Below are 26,218 nucleotides of genomic sequence, written 5' to 3'. Positions count from 1 at the left end.
CATATTATTTAGCAGCCTAGTGACTAAAGTCATATTACAAGGTGTTTAATTCCTTGTCTGTAAATCCTCTTCTTCCTCTTCATTATGTGTGATGTCACTTCCTCCCAATATCACTTTCCTGTTCTTTTTTTTTTCATGTGTGAGGAGCCGGTCCAGAGGTCAGGAAGGGAAATATTCGTTTTGACTTACAAAATGTGTCCGTCCACCCTGAATAAAGATCTTATGCGGATTCCAAGTGTCTGGTGAGTTCAGCTATCTGGCAAAGATTGTCACAGTGTAACCAGCTCCATACAGGCCAGGCAGAGAGGTGTCACCGGGAAACCAGCAAGTCAGAATACTAGTTTTAGCCACACTGACAGAGTCCCTGCATCCTAGCTTCACTTATATTAGTTACTTTAGGGCTTAGTCTGGAGCTCTTGTACTGAGGCCTATCTCCCCTCGGACCCTCTGGTAAACCCTCATCCTGCTATCAGAGCCCAGAAACAGAGGAAGAGCCATGTCAGGGTTGCCAGGTCTAATTTTAAAAACTAGCCAAAGTCAGCTACAAAACCAGCCAAGAGGCACTTCAAGAGTAGCCCAAATATAGCACAATATTATGGGGTGCCGTTTGTCCCAAATAAATTCTGTATACAAAACTATCCCTATTATACAGAATTAATGTCTCACATGGTATATAAGTATTTGTGACCATACACAGATAAAAAAATATACAAAAGACTTATTTCTATTAAAGAATGAAAACAAAATCTGGTTAGTGCACAAAAGGATGTCATTATATCACAAACTCCATTCTGTACAGTTTAACAAGCAATCTGTCTCACAAATGTATAACCTCCATGTAACGGACGCACTTATGTGCAAAGTTACTTACAGAATGATTTATGTAAAAAAAACTTGGACATAATATATAATAGTGTAACTGACTGCATGTCAAGCTAGATTTGACTGACAAAATAGATATTTGTGACAGAAAGCAACATTTTATAGTACAGGTATAGGATCCCTTATCCGGAAACCCGATATCCAGAAAGCTCCGAATTACCGAATGGTTGTCTCCCATAGACTCCATGTTATCCAAATAATCCAAATTTTTTAAAATTATTTGCTTTTTCTCTGTAATAATAAAACAGTAGCTTGTACTTGATCCAAACTAAGATATAATTAATCCTTATTGCAAGCAAAACCAGTCTATTGGGTTTATTTAATGTATAAATGAATTTCTAGTAGATTTAAGGCATAAAGACCCAAATTACGGAAAGATACGTTATCCGGAAAACCCCAGGTCCCGAGCATTCTGGATAACAGGTCCCATACCTGTACAGGATTCATTCTTTCCACAAAAAGGACAGACCACACCTACCTGCCATGTTGTAATAAATGTACCAGAAGTTCCTGTGCTTGTCTGGCTGTTTTGCCTGAACTAACACATCAGAATCATTTAATCCACTACAAGACAGTTTATCACAATTATCTCTTGCAGCCTAACCCATCACAGGCCTAATATCCCTTCAATAACATCTGACAAACTCTCAGGGGCATATTTATCAAGGGTAGAATTTTGAATTTGAAAAACTTTGAAATTCAAAAAGACCAACTGAAATTGTCTTTTTTTTTGGCCGAATAGGTCAGTTTTCGATTGAATAGGTCCGTATTCGAGCGAATTCGAATTGTATGAATCAAATGAATAAGGCATTCAACCTAATTCGATTTCAACCTAAAAAAAAACTTTGATTTTTCAAAGTCCACCAATTGACTCCAAATAGGTTCTAGGAGGTCCCCCATAGACTAAAACAGCAATTCGGCAGATTTTAGATGGCGAATGGTCAAAGTCGAATTTTTAAAGAGACAGTACATGATAAATTGCGATAATCGAATTTTCACATTTTTTTCAAATTCAAATCTAATTTGGACTATTCCCTAGACGAAGTACACAAAAATAGCTCGAAACTCGAATTTTTTTCATTTGAAAATTCACCTCGACCCTTGATAAATCTGCCCCTCAGAGTCGGTAAAAAGCTTTTTATATGATTATTAGACTCCAATGTCTCCTCCTAGCTGTAATCTTGCACCTGTTAGCTTTTAGCAGTCTCTTTATAATGTGCTTAGCTATAGTTCAACTACTACATAATAGGTTTAGCCAGAGATGTGGGACTGATCTATGGTTGCCACCTGTCCAGATTTCACCCCGACATCCCGGTTTTTGGAAGGACTGCCCGAGTGAAAAGTCTGGATTTCTAAATTATGAAATCCAAACAGGACACTGAAGTATAATGACAATCGCTGATTGCTACATAACCAGTCCCGCCCCTGATGTCTCCTGCACTGCCCCCTAAATCACTAGCCCACCCCATGTCCATTTTTGCTGAAAAAAAAGGTGGCAACTGCAGACTGGAAATATGCCACATATTCTGTATAGTATAATGAGTGGGTCTTATGAGAGGTCTCTAGTCTCTAGCTGTAGTTCATCTACTGCATAATAGTTTTAGACACAGATGTGGGACTGATCATGTGCACACATACTCTGTATAGTATGATGTGTAGGTCTTATAAGCAGCCACTCATAATACATATATAATATTTTCCTTAGTGTGAGTTCACATTTTTGCAACAAGACTGAGCTGCTGAACTCCATCCGCCAGTGGGTCACTCGGCTGCTTTACTGAGCCACATATACCAGATTAATCCAATGGGAAACATTCACACATGGGTAGTCTCTGCTCATTCACAAACTGTTACACTGCTTTTGGCAAAGCTGCCATAGTGATGAAATTGAAGTTATGTAGTAGTTAAACTACAGCTAACTATGTGACTGAGAAACTGCTTATAAGGCCCACACATCATACTATACAGACTGTGTTTGTATCCCCAGTGTGGGGAGTGGCTGACTAAAGGTGGACATACACTGGCCAATAAAAGCTGCCAAAAGACCAAGTGGTCCCTAGGCCCACAAACGGATCAGACGAACATCACCCAGTGGCCATACTGGGGCAAGATCTGCTCGTTTGCCAACCTCTCCACTCCAGACAATGGGGACACACAGTCTGTATAGTGTGAGTAGGATTACAAGCAGTTTCTTGGCAGTTTCCATTTCATCAATATGGCAGCTGTCAAAAGCAGTGTAACAGTTTCCTGTCCTTACACATGGCAGTGGGCAGTAAAGGGTTAAATCCCCCTGACGTAGGAAGGCACAGGAAATAGAATAAAAGCCCTTCCGGGTCCCACCCGCGCCCATCTCAATTTTCCTGTCGAGGAAATACCCCCACACCAGAGGAGCTCTCTCCTTCTGAAGCGCCTGGGGCCGAGGTTTACCTTGTGCGTGTCCCAGGGGAAGCCGGCGGGCTTCAGGCCTTTTGTTGCCTACGGTGCAGTAAGTCGCAATGCTGCCTCGGGAGGTAGCGCATGCGCGATAAGACGCCGAGCGCCCATCTGATAATGGCGCTACTTGACTTGGCGAAAACTCGCTCCCGCGATAACACGCCGAGAGCCCATCTCCAAAATGGCGCCTACGGAACACGGCGAAAAGACGCATGCGCATTGGCGCTCAAAATAAAAGGCGCGCGCCGATTACAGGTAAGCACTGTTGGCGTTTTTTTATTCCTTCAACAAGCTGCACCCTACCAGAGGATCTACTGAGAGAATCTCCAATACCTCTGCAGTGCACCTGTATTCTGTCCAGCCCAGGTGTAAGTAAGCTGGCTAACAAAAACGCAGGAACCTTATTGTTAATATACAATGCCTTACAAAGACTCTATCTATCTTACAGACTGTCTGATATGAGCAGACGCTCAGGTTCCAGGGGGTAAGTGCACAAGAGAGTTTTTTCGAGGGATTACAAGTAAAAAGCCATGGGCTTAGTGGTAAGTAACTGTTCTAACTGTCTTTTACAGAAGTCCCCCTCCAAGAGAAGAATCTCAAAGGAGAAAGACTCCCAGGATCGACTGCACGGCCTGTGGAGATGCAGCTCTACATGGCAGAAGGCTATGTGAAAGATGCCTTCACGAAGCAGCAGGTCCTTCACCGGACCTACACAACCTAAAAGATTGGATGCAAAACACCATCAAAGAATCCATGAACGACATGGTCAACCAAGTCACCGAGAGAGTCCTAATCAATATAGGAGACAGATACAACCCACAGTCCTCCACGGCAGGGAGCAGCGGCAGAACCCATAAAAGAAGGGAGCCCCCAAGCTACTCCAGCGTCTCGGAAGGGGAACTTTCCCAAACCGAAGAAGACGAACCAGATGACTCGGGCTCTTTCAACTTGGACTACTTGGAACCCATAATTAAAGCCATGAGATCAGCCCTAGATCTCGATGCTACCGAAGACACTCCCAGACACGACAGAATGTTCAAATCCATAGCCAAAAAAAGTGCTAAATTTCCCATCCACAGTGTCATCAAAGACACTATTCTGGAAGAGTGGAAAATGCCTGATAAAAAAATAGGCACCTCCAGAAGAATTAAGAAATTATACCCCTTCGAAGAAAATGACTTCAAATTCTGGCATACCGCCCCCAAAGTCGACGCGGCCATAACCAGAGTGGCAAGACGTACCACCCTACCAGTAGACGAAGGGGTATCACTAAAAGACGCCATGGAGAGGAGACAAGACATGACCCTCAAAAAGTCATACTTAATCAACGGAACATCCAATCAAGCCTCAGTAGCCATCACCACATTGGCAAGAGCTAACCAAATCTGGATAGAAGACCTAGAACTATCCATAAAAAATGGCACGGACAGAAAAAAACTGATACAAATGGTTCAAGACATCAAAACCGTGAACGAATACACCACAGAGGCCTCCATGGACCTAGTAAAATTTTCCGCAAAAGCCATGGGGCTTAGCGTGGCAGCCCGCAGAGCCCTTTGGTTGCGACACTGGCATGCCGATCCCCAGAGCAAGCACAACCTCTGCTCTCTTCCCTTCGAAGGGTCTTTATTATTTGGGGAGAAACTGGATAACATTATTTCCAAGGCATCTGCAGGCAAATCTGCCTTCCTTCCGCAAGATAAAAGGGACAAGAAACCCTTTCGGAAACCCTTCCAGGACTCCAAACAATACAGACCAGGCAAACCCTCCTTCAGACAACCTTGGAGGGCCAGAGGCCAGGGCCAACCCTGGACTAGAAGGAAGGACTTCAAATCTGACAAAAAGTCAGCATGAAGGTGCGCGAGCCCCCCTGTCTTGCCTTGGAGGAAGACTAAATCTTTTCAAGACAGTGTGGGCTCAAAACATATCGGATTCATGGGTACTGAAGATCCTCGACGAAGGGTACAAGCTAGACCTCCTCTCCTATCCAACAAGTACCTTTGTATCCTCAGAAAAACCCAGATCCTCAGAAGCAGAAAAGAACTTAAAGAGCATCCTCTCAGACCTATTGCTCAGAGGAATAATCTCAGAAGTTCCCCAACAAGATTCTTTCAAAGGAATCTACTCTCACCTCTTCCTGAAAAGAAAGACGAACGGAACCTTCAGGGTTATCCTCAACCTCAGACACCTCAACAAGTTTCTCAGAACAAAAAACTTCAAAATGGAGACTCTGAGGTCCATATGCCAACTTATCGACCACGGGGACTGGATGGCAAAGATAGACATCCAGGACGCATATCTCCACATCCCAATATAGGAAACTCACAAAAAATTCCTGAGGTTCACGATATTGGGCAAACACTACCAATACCAAGCCCTCCCGTTCGGTCTTGCATCCGCCCCAAGGGTCTTTACGAAGATACTAGCACCCATGATAGCCTTTCTGAGACTCAAAGGCATCCAAATCTTCTCTTACCTCGACGATATGCTCATAAAGGCACCATCACACAACAGGCTTATACTACATCTAGAGATCGTCTTAAATACCCTGAGACAATGGGGATGGATCATCAACTTGGAGAAATCCAATCTCCTTCCAACTCAAGAAATTCTATTCCTAGGAGTCCTAATCAACTCCAGAAAACTCCAAGTAAGACTCCCAGAAGACAGAGTCTCGGACATAATCCACCAAGTGAGACAACTATCTCTCCATCCCATCACAACGGCGAGGATATGTCAACAAGTCTTGGGGAAACTTACATCTACCATAGACTCAATAAAATGGGCCAGATTCCATACGAGGCCTCTCCAAGAGGACTTCCTAAAAAAATGGGACAGGAATCACGAGAGGGACTCGCAACTGATCCACTTAGACCCCAACACAATCTCTCAAATGTCCTGGTGGCTCAAAAGAGAAAACCTGGAAACTCCGGTATCCTTAGCCCCCCAGAAATGGGAAACAGTCACGACGGACGCAAGCCACATGGGCTGGGGAGCCCATTACAAACTAATCCAGATCCAAGGAAAATGGACCCATTCAGAGAGCAAGAAATCCTCCAACTGGAGAGAACTGAAGGCGGTTTCGTTAGCCATCTACCGCCTCCAAAAACACCTAAAGGACAAGTCCATCCTAATCAGATCAGACAACTTAACCACAGTAAGTTATATCAACAACCAGGGGGGGACCAGGTCCAGACAGTTGTCCTCCTTGACCACAGCTATTTTCGAATGGGCACAAAAGAACGTGATAACCATCAAAGCTTCCTACATCCCGGGCCCTTCGAACTCCCTAGCGGATCATCTCAGCAGGAAGTTCCCAGCTATAGGAGAATGGGAACTGAACCAGGATGTATACCACACGATCTGCAAGAAATGGGGCAACACATCCATCGACCTAATGGCAACTTTCAAGAACAAAAAGAACAAAGTGTTCTGCTCATGGCAGAGGGACCCCAGGACAACATACTGGGACGCGTTCTCCTTCCTATGGAACTTCCCCCTAGCATACATTTTTCCTCCAATATCCATGATAGCGAGAACTATCAAGAAAATACAAGAGGACAAAGCACATGTGATCCTCATCACACCCTGGTGGCCAAGGAGACCCTGGTTCCCTCTCCTCTTCCATCTATCCCTACAGAAGCCATTCCGTCTTCCCGTCACTCCAGACCTACTCCATCATGGACCAATACTACATCCAGATCCAGGGAACTGGGCCCTAACTGCCTGGAACCTGAAAGGATGAAACTGAAGGGACTGGGGCTCTCCGACGAGGCCATCAAGACCCTCACAGCATCCAGAAAAATATCAACATCCTCCAAATACTACAAAATTTGGGAAAATTCTCCAGCTGGGGACTGGGAAAATACGGAGAGGCCTTCTCCATTTCTGAAATCTCCATCATAGAGTTCTTACAGTCTGGGGTAGAGGCCAGCCTCAGCACCTCTACCCTAAAAGGGCAGATCTCTGCCATTTCTGCTTACACAGACAACCAATGGGCCTCCCGTCCACTCATCAAACAATTCTTCAAGGCTCTCTCCAGACTTCGCCCTCAAAACAGGGACTCGGTTCCCCCATGGGACCTATCTCTAGTCCTAGACGCTCTGACCAGAGCTCCCTTTGAACCTTTAGAGGATGTTCCCCTAGAAATCCTCTCATTGAAAACCACGTTCCTGCTGGCCATCTCCTCAGCCAGAAGAGTGGGCGAACTCCACTCTCTTTCCGCCAGGGAGAGCAAGATAACCTTCCTCCATGACAAAGTCATCCTGAAAACCAGGGACAACTTCATCCCCAAGGTAGTCTCAAAATTTCACATGTCCCAGGACATAATACTACCAACCTTCTTCGACAATCCCCAAAACGAAGAAGAAAACAGACTTCACCACCTAGACGTCACCAGATGCCTGAAAATCTATCTCCAGAGAGTCGCAGACTTCAGAAAGTCAGACAACCTCCTCTTAATTGATGAGGGTTCTAAGAAAGGCCTTGCAGCCTCCAAAAAAACCATCTCTACATGGATTAGAGACTGCATACAATCGGCTTACTCCTCTCAGACAGTACCTGGGCCTACTTCTCTAAGAGCACACTCTACCAGAGGAATCGCGGCTTCCTGGGCCTTCCATGCCCAAGTATCGGCTGATACCATATGCAGAGCAGCTACCTGGAAGAACCTCCACACCTTCTCCAAACACTACTGCTTTGACATTTTCTCCAACGATATAGCTGAATTTGGGCGCAGTGTCCTTTCAGCGGGCTACAATAAAAGCTCATAACTAATCCCTCCCTAATGTGTTGCTTTTGTACATCCCTTTACTGCCCACTGCCATGTGTAAGGACAGGAAAGCAGAAAATCTATACATACTTACCGTGATTTTCTTTTCCTGGACTGGAACATGGCAGTGGGCAGGGGTTCCCTCCCTAAAATGGGGGTATTATCTCCAGCCATTGAGATGGGCGTGGGTGGGACCCGGAAGGGCTTTTATTCTATTTCCTGTGCCTTCCTACGTCAGGGGGATTTAACCCTTTACTGCCCACTGCCATGTTCCAGTCCAGGAAAAGAAAATCACGGTAAGTATGTATAGATTTTCTGCTTTGTGAGTGAGCAGAGACTACTCGTGAATGAAGTTTTCCCATATGGATTAATCTGGTAAAACAGCTGAATGACCAACTGGCGGATGTAGTTCAGCAGCACAGTCTTGTTGAAAAATTCTGAACTCACTCTAAGTAAAATACTGTTTTTCTAATTCTATTATACCTCCTGGCCCACCCTGCAGCCGCAGGGTCTACTTCCTCTGTAGTTACCACCCTGCTTCTGGTACATTTATTACAACATGGCAGGTAGGTGTGGCCTGTCCCATTATTGCTCTCAGCTTAGACAGGAAGAGGGAAACAGGAACAGGAGTGAATCATAAGACAATGGCAAAACAGCAGGAATGCCCTTAACCAAAATGGCCACACAAGCAGGTTACTACAATAAGAATAGCTATATCACCTAAAATGATCATATTTTTATTTTGCATACTTTTCTTTCTCTACAATCATTATAAGTGCAGCATTATATTTCTCAGCCATTTGTAAAAACTTCCAATTAGGAACTTGTAGTGTTTAACAGCAGCCCTTTTAGGAAATGTTTGTTCATGTTTATTACTATACAGCACAGAGGACATTAGAGGGCGCCCTCTATAGCAGGCCACATACTATGCCTTAGGGATGATGCAGCCATGTGGAGCAGAGCTGGCAACTTTTCATCTTGTTTGTTATATAGCAATAAGCTTTGTTCTTATTGGTTCAGGAATGTGACTGACAGTGTTGCTTCACAGAATGGATATTTTATCTGTTTTGTGAAACAAAACTTTCATTTTGTGGAAAGAATAAATCCTGTACTATAAAATTTTGCTTTCTGTCACAAATATCTATTTTGTCAGTCAAATCTAGCTTGACATGCACTAGTTAGTTACAGTGTTATATATTATGTCCAAGTTTTTTTACATAATTCATTCTGTAAGTAACTTTGCACATAAGTGTGTCCGTTACATGGAGGTTATACATTTGTACGACAGATTGCTTGTTAAAATGTACAGAATAGAGTTTGTGATATAATGACATCCTTTTGTGCATTAACCAGATTTTGTTTTCATTCTTTAATAGAAATAAGTCTTTTGTATATTTTTTTATCTGTGTATGGTCACAAATACTTGAGAAACATTCATTCTGTGTATTAGAGATAGTTTTGTATACAGAATGTATTTGGGACAAATGGCACCCCATACAATATGTGAAGTGGAAAAAAAAGTCTAAGAAAAATAAACGAATATATGTTAAAATACGCCTTTTTCGATTTTTCCCTGTTCCACAAATTGGGACAGATTTGCCCGTCACCAGGGGTGTAACAACAAAGGGGGACTCAGGAGGTATAGGGGTTCCATGAGGCCCTAATACAGTACATATACAATTTCAATAAATATTGGTAAAAAAAGACTCTAGACATTTTGGTCGGCAGGAGATTTTTGCCCTAAAATTGTTTGAAATTGAAGAAAGTCACCAGAAAATGTGAGAGTGCTTAAAAGGAATATGAGACTGGGGTACAGATAAGGTTGCCACCTTTTCTGGAAAAAATACCAGGCTTCCTATAAATCTATGTTTTTCCCCCTTTTAATAACATTGGGATCAACCATCATTTTTACCGGCCAGGTCAGTAAAATACCGGCCAGGTGGCAACCCTAGGAACAGAGCCCAAAATCTGGTATTCTCGACTTCTACACAAGTCAGGCCCATTGCATGCTGGGTATTGTAGTCTTACATTAAACTTGGAATTTTGCAAATTGTTAAAAAAAACTACATTACCCTACATGCATTGGAGACTCAGGCTTGGCACATTTGGGCAAGAAAAAACTTTGGCCGGTTTCTAAAGTATAAACTAGCCAAAAAGTAGCCCAAATCAGTACCTTGGCTAGTATGTACTTTTAAAACCCGCCTGGGCTTTAAAATAGCAGCCCAATTTGGCTGGAAAACCGCCAACCTGGCAACCCTGAGCCATGTGTTTATACTCATTATATAACCTATGAACAGGAACTGGTCAAAAGATGACTGGGACAATTGCGAAAAACCTCTCTCCCATAGGCCATATGTGACAATATCTGGACTTCCTGAGCAGTAGCAGAAGTTAACCCTTAATGTCTCCTGTATGTACATAGCACTATTGCACATCTAGGGGTTCTGTAATAAAATACATTAGCTTTCCCCAGTAGCAGTAACCGATAGCAACCAAACAGAAGGTAGGATTTACTGGTTACCTGTTTAAAAGCAAACATCTTATCGGTTGCTATGGGTTACTGCTACTGGGCAAACTAAGTTCCTTTTATTTAATTTGGGGGCTAGTCTTCAAAGCACAAATTCTTCAACAATGTCCTCAATGAAAATGTAACATACTTTTTATACAAACCGGTCACCTATTAAACAATCCTATCAAATTGGCTACAGTAAATACTGTCCAGTAAATTCTTTTAAATTGAGCCAGCATTTTTTTTTTAAGAAATGTTTTTTTATTAGCACCAAAAAGAAACATACAATACAGATTGAAACATGCCATACAGTCATGAATGGGGTTACATATTTAAATTAGAGTAGGTCTGCACACATTCATCAACCTACCCCAATGGTTAAGGTCACACAGTAATCATCAAAACCCCCTAGAGAGCCAACATTTTTGTGATATTTTGTGTGTCACTCATTGACCACCTGACAAGAAATAATGTGAATCCTGTATCAGGAATACACAAGGACCCATGTCTGTCCATTCTTTAGCTCAAGTCACCTAACATATGTATGTTTGGCTTGTTTTGTGGGTGAGTACAGTGCTCCATATTAGCCACAGGGTCAGACTTTATTAAAGTTTTCACCATTATCCAGTAGTTCAGGTTCATGTTGGAGGCCATGCTACCCACCCCACCACATGATGACTTACAGAACAGGGGGAAGAAATTTGACTTGCATGCAATGGTTATTATACAAATAGATTTCTCATGAAAAGGCTTTATGTACTAGACATAAAACTCTTATAAAAGGCTGCAGTTAAAAGATTATGAATCAACAAAGAACTGGGTGCTCTGTAAAATTATCTCCCCTGTTGCACAACTGCTCCACCTATTCACTGTGTAGTAGCTATTTAGGAATAAGCTTAACTTGTAATAAGACAGCATTCCTTAAATGTATATTTTCCCAGCAACACTGGTTACTAACAAGTGAAGCAAAGCATGTGGGGACAAAAACAGGTCATATGTTTCTCTAAAATAATGTGATAAATGTTGATGGATATCGAGTAAATATATTCTATTTATGTGAATGATTATGTCTTGTTGCTGCTCTTAGCCTTTCTCTTCTAATTGAGTGTGAATGCGACCTGTGGTCGGCTGGGTTATGTGAACTGCTCACTAGAATTGCCAGAAACTTTGGAAAATTCCATCCAGTCGCCATTCTCACACAATTGGATTTTTTTTCAGCACCATTTGAACAGTGAAGTGTTATGAGGGTGCAACCATCCTTTGTGCAGCTATACAATGCACACATAAAGGCTTTGTGAAATACACTTACTTTCTGGATGACTGACTAACAGCCATATAGACAGAGGGGTTTAGCAGCAAGGAAATCATATAAAAGTAACAGCGCATAAAAGTGCCGGCAAATACCTTTTTCAAATCTCATGCAGCTGCCAAGAACACAAGTGGAACCGTAACAAATAAATTATGGCTTGTGACTTTAAAAAAACTAAAACACAAGACAGGATTTTGATATGACACATGCCTTCACAAGCCAATGCAAAAAGCAATGTTTATATTCACAAACACCAATTTATCCTTATTCGGCATTGATAATAAGAATGATAATTTTTCATGTCAAAGTAAGTAAACTATTATACTAGGGGATTTGCTGCACTAGAGAAAGCATGGGATAGATAGACTGCATAACTAACCCATTAATGAAATACAATAATAAAAAACACAGTACACTCCGAACCTATCCTGACTCCATCATAACTTAGCCAGAGCCATTTACTTATCTTCTTACTTATCTACTTATACTTAAAACACAAACTGCGACCACTAAAATGTTTTAATCTATTTAAATACCATAAAGTACTCACATAAAATACTCACATAAAATACTCACATCAGACCACTCCTGGCTGACAGCCGGAACTGTTCCCGGCTCTCCTGATGAAGCAACGACCATGGACCCCTGACTAACCTCTATATATACCCTTAGATTTTCTGACACTAGATTACAGTACCAATTAACTGCTGGAGTGCCAAACACTGCCTGGTAACATGCTGCTCCTACCTTCTACTTTCAGGTTGGACTGTACCATCTGCTTACACCATCCCATGTGCTCAATTGGAGCCATTATCAACCCCTTTTTCCATTCTATATGCTAGTGTATGGCTTTACTAAAGGCAAATGGATTGCAGGGTTTCCAGCAAAATGTTTCACAGAAGGTGGTATCAGATTAGGTACGGTAACTTCTGTAACCAAGAATAAAATGGGCAAACAAAGGAGCCTGTTTACTAAACCGTAGTAAATTTTTGTGCACAAAAACTCAAATAAATTATCGCAAAATATGCTACTTCTTCATTACTAAATGGCAAGAAATATAAACCTTTGTCGTAGAATTATTTGATCGCCACTTATCGCATTCGATGTAATTAATGCAATGTAATGACTTAGGTTTACTATTCAGCAAAGTAGGCCAAAGACAAAAATGTTGCTATAATATTCGCAATAATTTATCGCAACCTTTAGGGTAGGACTCCATGAACGATTTTGTCGCAATCCAACGCGCTGTGACTTGTCGCATGCGTTTTGAAAATAAGGTAAGTAATAGAATTGTCGCATGGTGTCGCAGTGTTGATCCGACGTGACACGACTGTCAGATGCAGACGCTGCACGCTACGTCTGCATCCGACAGTCGTGTCGCGTTGGATCAATGCTGCAACACCATGCGACAATTATATTACTTACCTTATTTTTGTCGCATGCAACAAGTCACATGCGGTTTTTCGCAGCGTGTTGGATCACGACAAAAACGCTCGTGGAGTCCTACCCTTAAAGTGGTTGTTAAATCCATTTTTGCCACAAAATTCTTAGGGTCAGGACATATCCAATCAATCAGTGGGCTGTCTTGTGTGAAATGACAGGTGTCTATTGGCTGTATATTTTTGACTTCTGTATATTTACAATTCTATTTTCAGGGGATTCCATTTCATTGTAATTGGCTAGATTAAACTGTGCATTTATATGATACAAACCGACTGATTGGCAAAACTTCTTTATGATTTTTTATTTATATGATTTTATTGGTAGGGGTAAGGCTTGTGACTGGATGGACTGAACTGTGGATTTATTTGATGCATACACGTTTGATTGGATAAAATGTGTTTATTATGTTGTTGATCTTCACAATCACTCAATAAAGTTTATCACTTTTGAAGATCTGGCCATAAATGTGTCAGTAAAAAATGCCATAAACAAGACTATTTTGTAGCATAAATATTTTGTCTACGGAAAATTTGAAACTTGCTGAAATTAACGCTAAAGAAAGCTGGTAAGTTAATGCCAGTGATTGCAATGATTTCCGAGCGCATTGCCGTTTAGTAAACTTCGTCATGGCGAATATTTTGGCAGGAAAATATTCACTGCGATGGACGAATTTACTGTGGTTTATTGCATGGACGACAAAGATCCATCTGTTTTGTTACTAAAGGTGGCCATACACGGATAGATCCGCTCGTTTGGCGATGTCGCCAAACGAGCGGATCTCCCTCCGATATGCCCACCTTGAGGTGGGCAATATCGGGCTGATCCGATCGTGGGCCCTAGGGCCCAACGATCGGATCCTAGCGTTCGCCAAACGGGCGGTCGGATCGCGGGACCGCATCAACGAACAGATGCGGCCGTGATCCGACGGGATTTTTAACCCCATCCGATCGAGATCTGGCCGACTTTCGGCCAGATCTCGATCGGGGAAGCCCGTCGGGGGCCCTAATACACGGGCCAATAAGCTGCCGACACGGTCTGTCGGCAGCTTTTATCGGCCCGTGTATGGCCACCTTTAGGCAATTGAGCCGATTTGTACCAGCTTTAGACTACATTTTTAACAAAGTTGCAATGGGTGCATAGAGAGGTTGGCGCTGAATCACATAATGCCCCTGTGTATGGTGAGAAGCCTCCTGCAAGGGCCCACTGAGTGTTAGGAAAGGAGAGGCTGTGTATTTATATGTAACAATTTGCTGAGCACTGAATATTTGCTTAACCCAAGTTTGGAAAGGGATGTAAGTGGCATATGGGCTGGAAGTTTATAGAGATTGTGAGGCTTCCCAGGTATAATTTTATAGGCACCTAAGATTTCAATCAAAATAAATGCATAATAGGGGGGAAAAATGGAAAACGCTATTAAACCAACAGTTGTTTAACATGAGCTCATTTATGTGGAGGAAACTAGCAAACAATTGAGCTCTTTATGTGCCTCACACTATGTGCCATTTTCCAGAGTTATTTGAAGTCATATATCATCTCAAATGCTACGGTACTCAGGCACCTGGAATATTCTAAAAGAACTACGTTTGGCAAGTTTTCCATGTGCTAAGTACCAGCCTGGCACCAAACGCAACACATCTATGCCCACCCTAATTTTTTTTATTTCCATTTATTCAGAACCTTTTCATTTTTTTCAGCATTTGAGAAAAGCACGGGTTCTTTTTACACCCAGTGCCAATAAATACGAAATTGCTAAATTATAGTAACCAGTTTCAACAAGATGATCATTGCTGTAAAAAGAACCTTTTTTAATGTTTTACTTAGTTTTGTTCGTCTCTATAGATTAAAAATCTGCTACTATGCTTTAAACCTCCGATATATATAAGCTAGGTGATTTAAAGGAGTGGTTCACCTTTTAATTAACTTTTAGTATGTTTTAGAATGGCCAATTCTAAGCAACTTTTCAATTGGTTTTCAATTGCTCCATTATTTATCTTTTTTTTATATAGTTTTTGAGTTATTTGTCTTCTTATCCTGTCTCTTTCCAGTTTTTGAATTATTTGCCTTCTTCTTCTGACTCTTTCCATCTTTCAAATGGGGGTCGCTGACCCCATCTAAAAACAAATGCTCTGTAAGGCTACATATTTATTGGTATTGCTACATTCATTCATTAAGGCTCATGGAGCCTCTTTTTCTTTAAAATAAAAGAATTAATTGGTTATGTAGCAAGTTTAGTGTAAATTAGAGATTCATTTTGCACTTAAATTATACTGACTGTGTAATGAGGCGTTAAACGTAAAGCTGACACTACTAGTGATTTTTTTTTTGGTAAATATTATTTAATTTTCAGATTCAGACATGTTTTTTTCATTGCATTTTGTCTTCTGCAAATAAGGTTGCCACCTTGCCAGTATTTTACTAGCCAGGCAAACGCTGGAGCGGTGCCTGGAAGATCAGAGAAGGTAGTCTGGGCTGGCGGGGGGGCCACCAGGTTTTTTCCCGGTGTCCCGCAGGCCCAGTCCGACCCTGTGTAAATGTTGTCTTGCAGTGTGCACAGAATTTTAAATTGTGCCACCAAGTTGTGGCATTTTTATCCAAATAAATGATTTCCAAATGCAATCCCATGCCATTATTGCAATATATATGTTTCTGTGTAAATCAACACAAAGCATTGTCAAGGAAGGGAAGGGTGGTTAAGGAAAGTGCAATGGACAGGAAATAAGAGAAAAGTATTCATTTGCTTGCTCCAAGGTCTCTGTTTTTCTGGTCTGTTCCTGACCCTGAGTTCCTGTCATCATCAGCAAATTTTCCCCAATTTTCACTGTTATAATTGGAAGGCCTTTTTCATTGAGGCATTTTAAAGGAAAACTAAACCCTAAACATGAATATGGCTAAAATGCCAAAAAAATGCTAAAATATTTTGTATACTGTACTTTTTGCACCAGCCTAAAGTTTCAGCTTCTTGATAGCAGCAATGATTCAGGACTTGTCACAAGGGGTCACCATCTTGGAAAGTGTCTGTGACACTCACATGCTCAGTGGGCTCTGAGCAGCTGTTGAGAAGCTAAGCTTAGGGGCCGTTGCAAATTATCAAGCAGAAAATGAGGTTGGCCTGTAATATAAGCTGATGCTACAAGGCTGATTATTCATTTCTGATTATAGTTATTAAATTCTGATGCTAGTTGCACTGGTTTCTGTGCTGCCACGTAGTAATTATCTGTATTAATTATTCATCAGTCATATTGTGACATTTATATTTTATGTGTACTATATTGTGAGCAGGTCCCTAAGCTCAGTAAGTGACAGTAGCACAGAGCAAGTGCATCAATCAGCGCAAAAGAAGATGGGGAGCTACTGGGGCATCTTTGGAGACACAGATCTTCACTGCTAAAGGGCTGTGGTTGCCTTGTCTCTCATCTCATCTACCTTATCTGTCACAATGTTTTGATCTTTTGTTTGTTCTAATCATATTAATACTATTCTTTGAATTTAAGTTAATGCAATACCTGATGTTAATTTCTCATTATTTTATATTATTGAACTTTTATTTCAAATAAAAACAATTTTGAAAAAAAAAAAAAAGACTTGTTATTCATAGTTAATTAGGAATCAATACACATACTGTGAGTCATTTGCTTGCTTTCATTGTTCAACGATAATCACTGACTGATTGTTATGGGTTACTGCCCAGGTGCAAATTTGCTCAGTGTTTGTAAATGACCCCCAATAATTATTTTATATTGTTCAGCACTCATTTTCCCAAAATTCTCAGGTGCCTCTGTTTTCTACCGCTAGCTCCAGTCCAGTCACTCAGTGATTATAACTATTGCCCTTACTTCCATGACATGTGTACTCATCAGAGTGGTAGGGCCGCTAGCAGTCAATGTGGTGTCTATTCTTAATCATATGGAGCTTTGCAACTGCCCTTACCAGCTAGGATGGAGTTTTTTCTGGTTCACCTTATTCATATGAGTGACGCAAATTCTAAAATGTCTGCATTATAACCGTCACCTAGATCTTCCAAGGTAAATTTTATAGCATGTACAGTATGCTACTCTTCAAATGACTAAACATGTCGGAATTTAAAGAACTAAACTGCCCAATAAGAAAAGCCCCTAGCTACTACCCTAGATATTCCCCCGCCCTCCATCACCCTGCATAGTTCATTACCCCTGAATGTGTCCCGAAAACATTGCTCATGTATCGGTGCAGAGTAAGCGCGGTGGAGCTCATGGGCACCATCTTCCAGATCTTCAATTCCTCTTCGGCAATTCACTGGACTTTTGGTGCATGCACAGTTGCTAAAAACTGGATGTCTGCTCCAATATGACAATCCCTTACGGAAGATGTAGCCCATGAGCTCTGCTGTGCTTACTCTGCAAAGATACGCGAGCAATGTATTCAATATACTTTCAGGGGTAATGAACTATGTGGAGGGAAGCAGGGAGGGGGACTATCTAGGGTAGTAAATAGGGGCTTTTCTTATTGGGGGTTTTGTTCTCCTTTAAGGTAAGCACAGGAGAGAAGCCATTGATACCTTTTGCCAAAATTCTCACATTCTCCATGCACGAATAAGCTACACATTATGGAGCAAGCAAACATTTCCTGTCCAGCATGAGCCAATATATCTCACAGTGTTCTAGAAATGGCTGTGCGGGAACTTACATTCTTAATACGTTTGCATTTGAAAAATCTGAAACAAAAAAAAAAAATGGAGGAAATCGTAAAAAAAAATCTCAAGCAGGCATTTTAATGCCAACGCTAAATAAACACGTGCATCAATATTGCCTATATAATGTTTCCTCTGGTGAGACATTAAGAAATCGGCATAAAAATTAGAAATGTAGATAGATCAGTGCCTGATTTTATAATGTAAGGGAACATTCCTGGCCATTTCTTCCTCTAGAGAAAATAAACATAACTCTCAGCAGTCATGTAGGACCTAATAGGGCAGGGCAAAAGTGCAAAATATGAGCAGAAACCAATTTTTTTTACCCCATGCACTTTTCTGAATTCCCTCTGGCACTAAGTGATTAAACCATGGGACTACTAAAACTGCTAGAATACTGAAAATCCAACAAGCTGCAGTATGTATGTACAGTAAATAATATTTTCTCAACATGTTTTCCTTTTAATACTCTGTTCCCTTAACCTGGCCTGCAGTGTACATGTGCTGTAACATTCAGGTGCAGCAAAATGGCAGTTGGTCACATGGTATTCGCACTTCCTGTTATATACCCATGATCCCTTGCAAAGTAACAGTTGGTTGCAACGACCCTGGTTGTCTTTGGTGCTGCACCAGCATTTGGAGATTTTGGAGACTTGAGCGACTTCCAAAGCGATTTTTTTTACAGTGAGAAGAAAAGAACTTATCCAGGATGGACTCTACAATCAATATGATCAAGCAAATAAGATCTCAGCTTGAGGAGGACAGCAGGATGGAAACACATGAGAGGGTTAAGAGAAAGAGGGAGCAAAGCCCAGAGATAAACAACAAAAGACCCCACCAAAAGACAGAGCGAGCAAGGGAGAGGAGAAGGAGGAAGAGGGAGAGGAGGAGACAGAGGCTCTTGTATGAGAAGAAGGAAGAGCAAAGAAGGAAAAGACCAAGAAGCAGCGACAGGGATGAAGCAGAAGGTAAAAAGGATCAGACTATCCCATAACATAGTGTAACTGTCTCTAACTGTCTCTTCAAGCTTGTTACCTATACCCTTGGCTATTAGCCACAGGACATCATATTTTGACCTCATTGGCAAAGGCAAATTCCCAGCCTGACTGTAACATGGTATTTAATGTATTAGATACAGTGACATTGGAGCACAATCACTCTAAGGGAAAGCTGTCACTGGTCCATAACTGACATAAAAAAAAAACAGTTGCAAATGCCTAGCATTAAACCTAGCATTAAACAGTTTTCCTCCTCCAGTTATCCACTTGTGTCTGTCTGACTATATATCTATCAATACCTATTTATCACTCTAGCCAAAACAAATCCTGATCCTTCCTATGAATCCCTCATTCAGTCTCACTACTGTGTTGTTCCCTAAAAAGCTGTGATGCCCATTTCAGTCCTTCTAATGGTTACCATAGTGTCTAGTATAATCCTATGTAAACACTGCCTCAAACCCATGCCTCTTCTATATTTTGTACTCTAACTTCGAGGTTGTAAGCTCTTGCCTGTTCCAACCTTTGCAATTAATAATGCTGTTTGGGTTTTCCTGCTGATATTTTGGTGCTGCCTTATATGTTGTTGTTTTATAAGTAAGTGATATCACTATATAACCTTAAGTTATGACCAGATCTTTAATAGTATATACCATATCCACCTGTTCCTTGGTGAGAAAAAAGAGGTGTTTGTGTATAGTTCCTCCAATTTAGTTTTCAGTTTCTTATTAATAGATCCTCAGTATTATTCCCATAATATATGTATTGTATATTTGCAATATATATTATTAACAGGATTTCTTTTCTAACAGAAGGAGAAAGTTCCTGGAAGAGACCACACATCGACGAAGAAAGATGTGATCCACTGGACATTTCCAGCTACAATTTCCATCACGAGCTGGGCAATGGATCATTTGGCAATGTGAGCAATATATGCATGTTTTACTTATCTGCCATTAAATAAAGTACCTATAGTTAACAGTCAAAAACAAGGGCCCTGGGTTTGAAGTGGTCATATGAAAAACAGGACCATCTATTTTTTCTACACATACAGGTGTAAAGGTCATACAGGGTTGTCACTAGAACTTACTTGGCCCCACACATCTAGGGAATTCAAATGGGAATGAGTCCCTGGCTCTCTGCCTGACTGGGACCCTTGTATGTGGGCTTGCCAAGCAGAACATCTTGCCTCTGTATAAGTTGTTAACAATTCAATGAAACAAGCCCTTTGTCCATCCATTCTTAGGTAAGCCCTACCTCTATAGTGGCCTGTGATTTTGGGAACTCTCCTGAGTGGACTCAATTCTACCCCCTTCATGGCTGCCCTGGGTCTTTACAGAAGTCAGATAGAGATGCTGATTGGTAGGAACTCAGGATGGCAGGCTTTACAGGCTTCCTAAAAATAAATAAATAAAATAAATAACTGTTCTAAAGCACTAATCAATGGTTTTTGTTTTATTTATTTATTTATTTATTTTTTTTTTATTATTTATGTAGAGCAAAGCAGTGGTCAAGGGGGATCTGTGCTGCTTATTGAATGAAATATTCTGTATATCTTTTTTTATGTCAGAATGTGAGAATCAAATACTTTCCATGAATGTTGCAATGCTAAATTTATTGTAGTGGTTTGATTAACTTTAAATATTTTTCTAGGTAGCATTTATATCATAGGTAATGTGCTCTACTGGGTATTAACTGACAAGCATGAAAACAATGAAAAACAAAACACACAGTGCATATTGTGGCGGTTATGTATCATTTATCCCTTCTCTTTTTTAGGTTATGTTAGCATCATTGCCCAACAGAAAGAAACCAGTGGCAATTAAAATCCTTAAGAAAGAAAACATCAAGCTTAAAGACAGATATGAGACAGAAGTGAAGGTGATGAAGCTGGCTTGGAAATGTCCTTTCCTGTGTAACATCCATGCAGCATTCCAAACACAGGTATAATTAAGTGTCATATTGCAGTGAGGTGTGTTGATGTAGTGGCCTCTTCCCGAGAGAATGTAGAATTTGTTGCAGTTGTTTCAAATTCCTGTTTTTATTTGAATGCATGAAAAAGTGTTTACCGGTACTGACTAGAAAATTCAATAGTTCATCTTGGCATTGTATCTACCCATCATTACAAATGAGGATTGGATCTCTTATCCAAAAACCTGTTTTCCAGAAAGCTCAAAATTGCAGGAAGGCCATCTCCAAATAATTCATTTTAATCAAATAATTGAAATATTTAAAAATAATTTCCCTTTTTGCTGTAATAATAAAACAGCACCTTGTACTTGATGGAAACTAAGCAACATGAATCCATATTGGTGGCAAAACAATCCAATTGGGTTTATTTAGTGTTCAAATTATTATTATTTAGTACAGATAAAGAATGGTGATCCAAATTACTGAAAGATTCCTTATCTGGGAAACTGTATTTGCATAATGCGTCACTCATCACACAGGGTTAGTTATAGAAACCAATAAGTAAGGAGTATTGGGGAGCACCTCCCATCAAATAATTAAACCAATATAGAAAAGAAAAAGAATTGACCTATTGCTTTGCACCTTCCCATCCCTCTTAGTCCAAAAACAGTCATATGTCTACCCCACAACATGTGTTAAAACATAACTTTTAATAAATATCATTAAGGAAGAGAAAGAAGTCCAGATTAAGACCATTAAAAATACGTTAGGTACAGGGAGGCGAGATGCCACAGGATAGTGGGTTTAAAACAAATCTCTGCGGCAATATATATGCCGAACAATCCCACAAAATAATATGGTGGCGTGTTGTTGTGTACTGGTATCAGCCTTATTTATATACATAAGTAAATAAAGAAACTGTTACACTCACGAAACTTGGTTACAATGTATGGTGGCTTTAACAGCTCAGCGTCTCCTCCAGTCACGTGACCCGACGTGATATATCCAAGTAGCAATAAAGATGAGGATGCGATGCTGTGTTGAAATGGTGTGCCAAACGGCACCTCCAAAATTTATTTGTGCGGAATATGGGCCATATTCCGCACAAATAAATTTTGGAGGTGCCGTTTGGCACACCATTTCAACACAGCATCGCATCCTCATCTTTATTGCTACTTATTTATATACATAGACAAAGGTAATCCACCATGCATAGCATCTTATACATTTAATTTGATATTACCGCAGCATTTAAATTCTAAAATATTAATATCATAGCAGACTGCTGCGTTTAGACAGAAAGAGGCACTATCTAGGTGCGACTCTTAGATTTATTGCGGCGGTAGCAGAAGTAGGTTCCGTTTCCCAACCATAACGAACCAACCCCTTCACCCACAGTATAAACCCTCCCAGGTACTGAAAGAGGTAATAAGTGAGTGCAGCTTAGAACCTACTTCTGCTACCGCCGCAATAAATCTAAGAGTCGCACCTAGATAGTGCCTCTTTCTGTCTAAACGCAGCAGTCTGCTATGATATTAATATTTTAGAATTGATATGCTGTGGTGATGTCAAATTTAATGTATAAGATGCTATGCATGGTGGATTACCTTTGTCTATGTACTGTATATAAGGCTGATACCAGTACACAACAACACGCCACCATATTATTTTGTGGGATTGTTCGGCATATATATTGCTGCAGAGATTTGTTTTAAACCCACTATCCTGTGGCATCTCGCCTCCCTGTACCTAACGAATTTTTAATGGTGTTAATCTGGACTTCTTTCTTAATGATATTTATTAAAAGTTATGTTTTAACACATGTTGTGGGGTAGACATATGACTGTGTTTTTTTGGACTAAGAGGGATGGGAAGGTGCAAAGCAATAGGTCAATTATTTTTCTTTTCTATATTAGTTATAAAAACACATGAAGTAGGTCCGACTTGTGGTTCCAAAGATAATTAGTTTGACTCTACTGTACCTGCCCTATTATGGCTGAGCTACACAGCGGGGTTGGAGGTTGATCTGGTCCTGGTTCCAGGGCAAATGCTCCTATTTGCTGATCAGCACTAGGGAGCAGAATTGAAGCTGAAGAATGTTTCAGTCACCATGGTACTCAGCTATGTATAGGAGTGCAGGCTACACTTGGAATATTGTTGTACAGTGGTACCTATGTAACATGTGCTTTCTTTTTCTAATTCTATCCAGCTGCATGCCTTCATTGTGATGGAATATGCAAGTGGAGGAAGCCTACAAGATCTTCTCAACAACAGAGGCTATCTGGACATGGACTCCGTACTGTAAGTGACATACAGCCTGGGGAGGTGCTTTTCTTAATGTAGCAGCCATACATTAAATGTGTAGTAAACACAGATTGGCAACAACATTTTTTTAGATTGTAGCAGCAACACAAACACTATACCAGCCCCTGACACACACCACCTTGTCACTAGTCCAGGGAATCATTTTGGATGCCTTGGCACATGCACATTCCAGAAGAGTTAAAACTAAACTTAGATGCTAAAAGCGAAACTTTTTTCACTAATGCACATGCAAACAGCACAGGGCAGCAGCAGGGATCCCCGGGACAGAAAGCAAGATGGCAACACGACACTCACTAGCATTGTCCCTTGGCTAATGTGATTTTTATTGTGATTATAATATGTGCATGTTTTACTCATTTTTTCAAAGGTTCTACGCAGCTGAGATGGTGTGCGGCCTGCAATTTCTGCACTCTGAAGGAATTATCCATCGGTAAGAAGTTACAGTTTTCTGTGTGATCTTTCTGTAATATGTTCAATAGCTGATATTATTGGGGTCCTTGTATTGCAAATCCATTGCAGGATGCAGAGTGCAAAAAATCTGGTGCAATCTACAATGTTTTTTGCACTTTGCATCCTGCCATAGGAGGGAGCTGTCATCCGTTTGCCCTCACACAGAACCTTTGTATATTTTGTTTGAACAAATGCCCATTAGATTTATTTTCTATGTAGAATTGAAACAAACAGAATTATGCAGTGACACCTGTACTTCACTTTACAGAGACTTCAAACCGGAAAACATTCTGTTCAGCAACAAGGGACACATCAAGATTGCTGACTTTGGATTGGCTGCTGAGAACGTATTTGGCAACAAAACCATCTCAGGATCAATTGGGACATTGCACAACATGGCCCCAGAGGTGAGAGACTTATTACTAATATATGTAAAGCACAGAATTTTACAGTATGGAAAGCAGTGGCACATTCCATATAATGTCCATATAATAAAAATAATAATAAATGCCCATATAATAATAATAAATAATAATTTTTTTCAGCTGTTATGTTTTTAAGAGCATCTTCTTGAATCCAAGCATCATTTTTAACCCTTAAATCCCTTGTGAAAACAAAGGCTTTTGATAGGCTCTTAGCTAGTTGTAGCACCTATATATTTCTAATTTTTTTTGCACACGGAGAACTGAGTTTCTTGGTAGAACTTGAACCACAGATTGATCGCAGCACCCTTGAAGCCTAAATTTCATCAAGGCATAAACACAAACAAATGTTTGTAAACTGGAATTTCTGTATTTGATGGGGAATGATCTGTTCTTTGTATTTCAGATGGTCCAGTGTCAAATCTACAATTCAGCAGTAGACTGGTGGGCTTTTGGGATTGTCTTGAGCAAAATGGCCACTGGAAGATCACCTTTTTATGAAGGCCGTAAAGCAGAGAAATGCATTAATTTCATCCTCAATTGTCAGCCCAGCTATTCAGAACAGCTCAGTACAGAACTGCAAGATCTTCTGGAAAAGGTGGGTGCCAGTGCATCTGATTAGGATATATATATGGCATTTATATGGACTGTAGTTTTGGTTTCTATTAGAAGCAGTAAGTAACTTTTTTTTGTTCCCTTAGCTCCTAAAGAAGAAGCCATACCAGCGGCTTGGGTTCAAGGGGGATATAAGGAGACACCACTTTTTTAAATCCATCAACTGGATCAAAGTAGAAAGTCAAAAGGTCGAACCACCTTTCCAGCCAGAACTTGTAAGTATATGACTGAAATAGATATTGTGAAACCATGGATTACAAGCTACACTCTTTAGTTTATCTAACAGTTCAGCACACTAAGGGGGTTAATTATCAAAGTCCGAATTTATCTCAATATTTTCTGAAAAAAAGTCAGACCACGGGTTTTTTGGGCTTATTTATTAATACACTTTCCCGAAAATTTTGTTTGCGGGGAAAACATTTTTTCAGATTTTTCACCCGAAAATTCAGAATTTTGGCCGAAAACTTCATTTTCAGATTCTGACTTTTCCATCCTATGGGTTTAATAAATTCTGAAAAATTTGTGATTTTTTTAAAAGTCTGATTTTATACAAAAAAATCACGAATTTTTTGTGTTTTTTGTATTCGGAGTTTAGTAAATAACCCCCTAGATATCCAAGAGACTTCATTTAACCCAACAAATACCACATTCATGGTCTTATCAACTGAAGTCAATGGCTGACTATGTATGTATAAGGAAAGTAACAGCTTTATGGTTTTTTTTCCAGAATTCTGATGTCAGCATTCCAGTAAGTGCCTTGGAGGTCTTGAAGAGTGACACCACCTCAACTTACAACTATCATCTTCAAGACTTCACATATCTGAGCCCCAGCTGGCAGGCATAAGCCCACTCACTACAACTGTGGGAGAGGATACACCAAGTCCAAGTTTCCATCAAAACTAGAAAACAGCATAATTTTTTTAAAATCCCACCAGTCTGCTGTATGAATTCACAGATCCATCTGAAGCTCTACCATCAGCTTCATCTAATGCATCGTTGCTACATAAAGCTCAGCAGCCAACTCAAAGTCTTCAGCTCCACTATCAAATCCATCTCTGGAACTACCATCAAGTCCATCTTGCATTTCCATCAAAGCTACTTCATCACCTTTACTTCCATCTCCATCTGTGAAAATCACCAAAACTACCATCAGCTTCACCAGTCCCTTCAACGGATTACTGGCTCTACTTCTTCAGGTGAAAACATTGGGTCTGGCCTATCATCAGTTGTATCTCTGTATGGACTTACTAAGCTACCCTCTCTAACCCTCATATAAATGTGTAAGAGGAGATGATGTAAGTACTTTTAAATGGTGGTAAGTATTTTAAAATGATTACAAGAGCTGGGATCCTTTGGTTATATAAGTTTTGGCTAAATGATATAACTAAAGGGCTCTTATAAAACAGATTAGAACTAGAATTAGGGTAATAGTAGAAATGTAAATGCAGAGGATAGTTACAAGCGGATAATAAGGTAAAAATAAGATA

General features: G+C 40.4%; 2 protein-coding genes across 2 annotated transcripts; both read left to right on the top strand.

The window, feature by feature from the left end:
- The first annotated feature begins 3,279 nt into the window (after positions 1–3,279).
- On the top strand, positions 3,280–5,169 carry LOC121393717. Its single transcript, XM_041563052.1, has 2 exons — positions 3,280–3,799; positions 3,888–5,169. Exons 1-2 carry the CDS (start codon positions 3,528–3,530, stop codon positions 5,167–5,169), a joined length of 1,554 nt encoding a protein of 517 aa, XP_041418986.1. The 5' UTR covers positions 3,280–3,527.
- Positions 5,170–23,089: 17,920 nt separating this feature from the next.
- LOC108716346 (protein kinase C delta type-like) lies at positions 23,090–24,556 on the top strand. Its single transcript, XM_041563757.1, has 4 exons — positions 23,090–23,220; positions 23,612–23,674; positions 23,963–24,145; positions 24,523–24,556. Exons 1-4 carry the CDS (start codon positions 23,147–23,149, stop codon positions 24,554–24,556), a joined length of 354 nt encoding a protein of 117 aa, XP_041419691.1. The 5' UTR covers positions 23,090–23,146.
- Positions 24,557–26,218: the final 1,662 nt, after the last annotated feature.

This window comes from Xenopus laevis, chromosome 5L (assembly GCF_017654675.1).
Source record: "Xenopus laevis strain J_2021 chromosome 5L, Xenopus_laevis_v10.1, whole genome shotgun sequence".
In the NCBI taxonomy this organism is placed as follows: domain Eukaryota; kingdom Metazoa; phylum Chordata; class Amphibia; order Anura; family Pipidae; genus Xenopus; species Xenopus laevis.
The sequence above is the reverse complement of the archived record's forward strand: the minus strand, read 5'-3'. Positions and strand labels throughout refer to the sequence as shown.

What these genes read in the sequence shown, in the direction of transcription:
- LOC108716346 (XM_041563757.1), top strand. Translation starts at nt 23,147, where the DNA reads ATGGAATATGCAAGTGGAGGAAGCCTACAAGATCTTCTCAACAACAGA. An exon ending in CTGGACATGGACTCCGTACT is followed by an intron (nt 23,221 to 23,611) that starts GTAAGTGACATA and finishes ATTTTTTCAAAG; the next exon opens with GTTCTACGCAGCTGAGATGG. An exon ending in GTAAAGCACAGAATTTTACA is followed by an intron (nt 24,146 to 24,522) that starts GTATGGAAAGCA and finishes TTTGTATTTCAG; the next exon opens with ATGGTCCAGTGTCAAATCTA.
- LOC121393717 (XM_041563052.1), top strand. Translation starts at nt 3,528, where the DNA reads ATGCGCATTGGCGCTCAAAATAAAAGGCGCGCGCCGATTACAGGTAAG. An exon ending in AGACGCTCAGGTTCCAGGGG is followed by an intron (nt 3,800 to 3,887) that starts GTAAGTGCACAA and finishes TGTCTTTTACAG; the next exon opens with AAGTCCCCCTCCAAGAGAAG.